This window comes from Lipotes vexillifer, unplaced genomic scaffold, assembly GCF_000442215.2.
Source record: "Lipotes vexillifer unplaced genomic scaffold, Lipotes_vexillifer_v1.1 scaffold1484, whole genome shotgun sequence".
Classification (NCBI taxonomy): domain Eukaryota; kingdom Metazoa; phylum Chordata; class Mammalia; order Artiodactyla; family Lipotidae; genus Lipotes; species Lipotes vexillifer.
Window position 1 is genome coordinate 732,705 of NW_006798010.1, and position 6,992 is coordinate 739,696.

Below are 6,992 nucleotides of genomic sequence, written 5' to 3' on the forward strand. Positions count from 1 at the left end.
GACACAAACAAGATCTGCCAAGGACAGCAGACGGGCCACTTAACACAGGGGCAAGCAGGTGAGCACGGCCCTGCAGACTATAGGGCAGCACCAATCACGGCACCCTTACCGAGTAAGCTCATTTACTTACACACGTGGCTCATTTATTCACAGGGTGCAGATGAGGAAACTGAGGCACAGCTGGGGTTCAACTCAGGTCTGGGTGCCCCTGCTGCCCTGCCCATCCAGAGGGGCATATTCCCCAAACTCCCGGCCCCCCTGCCCGGCCTTCTCTAGCTGATCCCCCCGGCTCTGCCGAGCAGCAGCCTCTCACGTACCCGGAGCTCCGGCATCTGGATGATGAGGCTCATGGGCACGTGGACGATGGGGCTCTTCCTGTAGTCCATCGGGACGAGGTTGGGGGCCAGCTCATAGAAGCGCGCGTGGAGCCTGCGAGGGAAGCAGAGAAAGAGTGATGGAGAGGATGCAGTCCCCGGGCCCTCAGAGGCCCAGCACCACCCTGCCTGCACCCTGGCCCCTCACGCTGGAGACCCACTTTGGCCAGGAGCCTGGGGAGACCATCTGCTCTGCCCACAGGATGGGGGATTTGTAAGGGAGGCAAGTTCTGCCCAGACCCCTATGCTGATGACTAGATTGAATCCTGGCCATTCCCATGACCACCAACACCACGGCCACTGCTGCCACTGCCCATCCCCCCACCCGCAAGGGCTTGCCATCTGATCTTATTTTTTTCCTCTTTGGACTCTCTTAAGAGTCTTCTATGTGCCGGGCATGTCACCTCTTACAGCTCAGCAAACTGAGGCCTGAAGAGGTTAAAAGAGTCTAACACCACACAACTAGGAAGTCTCAGGGACCACGGCTGGAACCCGGGACCGGAAATCCAGAGCAGAGGCTCTTAACCCCTCCTCCCCATACCACCCCTGCCGCTCCCCACTCCTGACCTCACTGAAGTCCTGGCCCAGTTTGCTACCCCTGCCCGCAGCCTAGGCCCTGAGGGTTGGGTCTCTGGAAGAGCTTCCGGAAGCCCTCACATCCTGTGAAGCCCCTGAGAACGGCCATCCACAGCCTCTCTCCAGCTGGGGGAGGTTGGGATGGAGCCCACTGCCCTGGGCCTGGCCCTCCTCGCTGACGCGTCAGGTCCCCAGCTCCCTCACCCTCCCACCTTGCTCGGGGGGGGCCCTGGGACACAAGCCCACCTACATGCTGCGTGGACCCGCAAGGGTGTGAGACATCCTGACCCTGTCTCAGTTGGAAGCCCCTCCTCCATTATTCCTCTGCGGCCCTGTGTCCTGTTGTCCAGGTCCCTGATATCCCGAAGAACAGCCCTCCCCTCCTAACCCCAGGCAGGTACAAATTAGGTTCAGATGAAATTGTGTCCAGGAAGTGCTGCCAGACAGGCGGACAGGTGTCAGGGGTATTGACAGGGGCTGTGGTGAGGCCCAGGGCTGCTGGGGCCTGGATGGAGGGGTGACCCCGTATCTCCGGGGCCCACCTTCCCTGCTACCCCCAAAGCCGGATCAACCCTGGTCTTCTTCTAAGTGTCCTGGCCCAGTGACATGCTCCTAGGCCCATCCTTAGCAGGCCCTTCAGCATAGCCACCCAATCCCCCATCAGGGTCCACCCGACTCTTGTCGCCCTGCCGCCCAGCCCTCTCCGGCGGAGCACGTCACTGCTTGCCCAACTCACACACAAAATGTCAGCCACTGTTTAGCAAATGCTCACTCTGTGCTGGGCTTTGGGTTAACCCCGTGTGCACTGCTTTACTCAATTTAATCCCTAACCACCCCGAGAGGTAGCTATTAGTACCCCCACCCCTGTTTTTCTGGTGAGGAAGCTGAGGCTAAGGGGTTAAGCGTCTGCCCCAGCTTCCAGAGCCAACAGCGGTGGGTCCAGGCCCTCCCTGTAAGTCAGGCTACCCAGGCCAGCACATCAGCACCTGGTTCAGAGCACCTGTACAGTAAACGCAAAGCAAATGCCATGAGCCCACTTGGCCAGTCACATGCTCCTATAAAAGGGCCTGAAATCACAAGGAAGTTCCAAGGCTTGGAAACACAGACCTGGAGGGGAAAACCCAAACCCTGTCCTTTGGGTCAAAGGCGGGCAACGGATAACAGAGTGACAGGATCAAGCTGGGACCCTCCACGAGGGGGCATTTGAGGGCTTTCTTTGCTCTTACTTTCGGCATTGAGGAAAATTTGCCTTTTTTTTAATATTGTCCCCAAACACGGAACCGGGACTATATATCACACTTTATGCATCTGGTTTCATGCGCTTTTGACAGGACCACAGTATTTGCAACGGTTACATTTCCCACTTGACCTTGACATTTGGGATGTGATGTTGGGGTGTGTGAGGGTTGGCTTACACCTTCAAAGTTTTGTGGGGTGGCTGCAGCAGGGATGTGAGTCAGACTGAGGTTGGAGCCCTGCCTACACCTCTCACTAGCTGCGTGGCCTTGGGCAAGTGGGTTAACCCACTGGAGAACAGATTTCCCTATCAGTTAAATGCGGATTGTCCTACCCTCCTCACACTTGGGAGGATTAAAAAGGATGGCGTTAGTATTTAAAACCACCTGGCCTCAACTGGTAGCTATTAGCGTTTTGCCTCCCATGTCAGGGGCTCCCTGCAAGGGATGAGGATTTGGGAGAAGGCCTGTGGGTATTAGTGGAACTGAAGAGGTGTCTTCTGGGGTACGAAGGCCAGCTTCTGCCCTGGGACAGAGATGTGTTCTGACTCTATGCCTATAGTGATATTGGAATTTGTTTTTTAAGGAAAACTCAAGGAGAATTTGGAAAGATGAATCGCTTTGGGGAAAACTCCAAAAACTGTCACAGAACTGCATTCCTGTACCCCTCCTCCCAACAAAGGGCACTACTGAATTCACGGAGATGTACATATTAGTCCTATCATAAGTTCCAGGGGCAGAAACAATACCTATGCTACTTGAACTGTTCCAGAGCATGGGGCAAAAAAGTGAAAGCCTCCCAGTTTATTTTAGGAAGTTAATAAGAACCCTGCTACCAGAACCTAGTAGGTAGCATCCAAAACGGACCAATGGCACTTACACATACAGATGCAAAAATCTTATAAAATAACAGATTAGTAAATCAGGTCCAACAGCATTTGAAAGAGTAAATCATTGCGACCAAGTAGGATTTATTCCAGGAATGCATGGACGGATCAATGTTTGGGAATCTGTGACTGTAAATCACATTAATAGGCAGCAAAAAATATTTTGATCAACTTGATAGCTGCACTTATGACCAGATGGTTGTATGTACACAGAAAAATATCTGAAAAGCATACACCACGTGTTTACACTGATGGTCTCTGTGAGGCAGGAGTGGAGAGGAGTGATAAGAGAAGGCCAACTTTCACTTATTACTTTACCTACTTCTGAACTGAGTTTTTAGAGTATTTATTAATAAAAATAAAAAGTATTTTTAAGGTATATATTATTTTTTTCAACAAAAAACTTAAAATCCTTATTCAAACATAAACAAAAGGATACTCTCTACCTGAAATCAACACCTAACATTATACTTAAATGATAAAAGTACTACAGACTTTCCCATAAAAGTGGGATTCCTACCATCACCATCATTATATAACATTTCCCCCGTGAGTGCTAGTCAATGTAATTAGTCAGAAAAATAAAAGAGTATATCTAAATATTGGAAAGGAGGATGCAAATTATTATTTGCTGGAAAACCAAAAATAATAAGTTTAAAAACTATTTGAATGAGGACTTCCCTGGCAGACCAGTGGTTTGGACTCCGTGCTTCCACTGCAGGGGGCACAGGTTCGATCCCTGGTTGGGGAACTAGGATACCACATGCTGCGCAGCGCAGCCAAAAAAAAAAAAGTTAGTAAAAATATATATATATATTTGAATGAGAAGGAGCTCAGTAGCTCTTCTACACAATAGTTTTTCTACCAGCATTCACCTATTCAAAAATATTATATAACAGAAGATCTAATTCACAATACAAAATCCCCCTCCAAAAACCCCCAAACAACTAAGTATAAAATAAATATGAAATGTGCACAAAGAAAACCAAGAAGCTTTACCAAAGGATGTAAAATATTTAGGGAGTTAGATAACTTTCCTGATTGAAAAGGCTTACTACTGTAATGATGGCAATCTTCTCTTCATTTTCCTGTAAAATGAATACACTCTTAATTGAAATCTGCAAAAGATTTATTTGAGATCTTGCCAACCTGATTCAGAAGTTTGTTTGGAAGAATATACATTGGAGAGTTGGAGAAAAACCCTGAAAAAAGAGTCACCGGGGAGATGTTTGTCCCGTCAGATGTTAAAACATAGTTTAAAGCTATTATAAGTAAAACCATATGGAATAGACATTGGTGTAGAAGAGGCAGACCCAAATATAAATGAGAATTATTCCAAGACAAACAGCATTTGAAATCAGTGGGGAGACGATGGACTCTTCTGGAAGTCACAGACTGGTTGGTGGTCCACATTCATGTCTAGCTTTCATGTAAAATAATGATTTAAAACTTAGCTGCCAACATTTACAAATTAAACAATTTTACATGAAAAACCTAGATTTCCCCAAAGCCACAACCGGTTGGGGCTCAGGAACAGCAATTTCTGCAGATCCTTGTCCTAAAACATTCCCGTCGGGTTACACGGCTTCATTTATTTGCAGTGCGTGTTGGCCCCCACAGACAGCTGAGTTTGAGACCCTTGGGACAGTCAATAAATGATTTGGGGACAGAAGACAAAAGAGATGTAACAGCCAGTGTGATTGAGGAAGCAGGGAAATGGAGACTCATGCATGGCTGCTGGAGGGCAATTTAGCAATAAAAATCAAAAGCCTTAAAAATGTCCACGCCTTTTGGTCCAGAAATCTCTGTTAGAAATGTATTCTAAGGAAATAATCCCAGACGCGTGGGCTCTATGTCATGGTGTCCCAAGGATGTGCACTGCAGTGCTAATTATAGTGGTGAAAAGCTGAAAATCTAAATGTCCAACCAAATGAAAAGGTGGTGAGATCATTTTTTTATCTTATCTATTTTTACAGGTTGCCTAAGGAAAAGCAATTTAAAGCAAATTACAGAACAACCTGATCCAAATTTCCGATAAACACACACAAAGGGAAAATATTTAAACATTATTTACCCAGAGGTTAAAAATACCGAAAGATTAATAGCCATTATTTCTGGGTGGCAGGATTACAGACAATTTTTCTTCTCTTTTGACTGGCCTTTATTTTCTAATTTTTCTACAGTCATCATGTATCACAGGTGAAATAAAAAAATTAAAAGTAATTAAAATAGATTATACAGAGTTTTTAAACGGTTGAGAAAATAAAATAGATGATAAAGCAACAAATAGGCAAACAGCCCGGGGTGCTAGCTGGGCCTCTCTGTGCTTAGGAGCATAGGCTAACTGGGGGCAGGGGAGTTACCTATAGCAAAGAAGGTGGCTGAATGGGGGGCTGCCCACTCAGGCTCAGCGTCGGGCTGGAAGAGCTGTGTCCTGGGGAGCAACTGGATCCACCAGGGTTTGTGTGTGTGTATGTGAGTACAGAGGAAGGAGGGGAGCGGGGGAGGGGAGGGGAGGGGAAAACTGCCCAGACGGGTATCTGTGACTCAGTATCACTGACCCAAGGCTACGAGAGAGCTGGGCCCCAAGCTGCAAAGAGGAACCTGCTGCTCACGTTTCCTCGTCGCCATCTGGTCAGTTCTCAGGGTGCAGCCCACCCAGAAAGCCATCCAGGTGGGGGTGGGGTAACAGCGCTGGAAGGCTGCTGGGAGGAGGGCCCTGGGCCTCGGGCCTGGCTCTGCCATTGACCTGCTCTGTGCTGCCGGCCGGGTCCAAGTTCCTGGCCCTCTCTGGGCTCAGGGCCTCGGTCGTCCCGCCTGGACCTGAGATGTGAACAGCGTGGAGAGGGCTCGCCTGGCAGGGGTGATCAGTCACACTGGCTCTTGCTGGGGCCCAGAGAGAAGGTTGGAGAAAATCGAGGGGGCTGAAACTGGAATCGAGCCATCGAGGCCACGCCTGGTCCCCCAGGGACATGTAATCCCACACGCTGCCTGGCCTCACGACCCTTCCTGAGGGTGGACAGGTGGGCAACAAAACTCCAAGCAGCCTGTGCTGAACACCACTGTCACCCCTGCCCTCCCAGCCATTGGAGTCTGTGGAAAAAGAGCCCCAGGGGGCACTGTCATCCTCATGCTGCAGAGGTGGCAACTGAGACATGGCAGGTGCTACACAGTGGGGACCAGATCCCAGGGCCCCTGCTCCCAGTGGGGCTTTACCCCCTCCCGCTCCCCACATGACCACTCTGCAGAAAAAGCAGCGGGTCTGGTCCCCAGTGAGTGCTAACACAGAGGTGGGGCCTGAAGGAACCAGTGACAGAGCAGGCAGCGGGGGACTCAGAAAGCGTGTCCAGCTGCCAGAAGGGGTCCTTTCCCCACTTTGTGGACTCCAGGCCTGGGTTAAACTACAGAGGCCGGCATTGAAGGATGCAGAGCTGGGCAGGCCAGGGCTGTGGGGAGCCAGGAGACCCCCTACCCCTGCTCAGACCACCCACCTGCCCGGGGCTGATCATTTGCCAAGAGACCAGGGTCACCCTCAAAGGCCCCTCAGGTGGAATCCAATTCCTGGTCTGGCCTTTGAACCACTTTCCTCCCCCACGGGCAACTGGGGGTGGGGCAGAGGCTGAAGCAGGTCTGTGCCCCTGACCCCGCGGCTCCTAGCCTGCAATGTTCTCCCCTTGGCCAACCCTACCCATCCTTCACCCACACACTCTTCAAGCGCTTACTGGTGCCGTGCCCAGTGCCAGGCAGGAGGTGCCTGTGTCCTGCCTGACTGCAAGTCCGGGGGGAGCTGGGCACCTGAGCCATGAGCCCACAGAGCCCCCTAAAAGGCTGCAAAAGAGGCTGTGTGAGAGCTGGGGGACAGGGAGTTGGGGGCTCACAGAGTAGATGACTCTGGAGTGGATCTTGAAGGACATGCAGGA

The 6,992-nt window shown here is 50.4% G+C and overlaps 1 protein-coding gene across 2 annotated transcripts in view; it reads right to left on the reverse strand.

Annotated features, from left to right (window-relative positions):
- CIB2 (calcium and integrin binding family member 2) overlaps positions 1–6,992 on the reverse strand; it is a 21,145-nt gene that overhangs the window by 4,990 nt on the left and 9,163 nt on the right. The window contains exon 3 of one of the 2 annotated variants that reach the window (XM_007470033.1): positions 318–429. The exons of the other annotated variant lie outside the window; for it this stretch is intronic. Coding sequence (XP_007470095.1) covers positions 318–386 — 69 coding nt within the window. The 5' untranslated portion in view covers positions 387–429. The remainder of the gene's footprint in view (positions 1–317; positions 430–6,992) is intronic. 2 annotated transcript variants of the gene reach the window in all.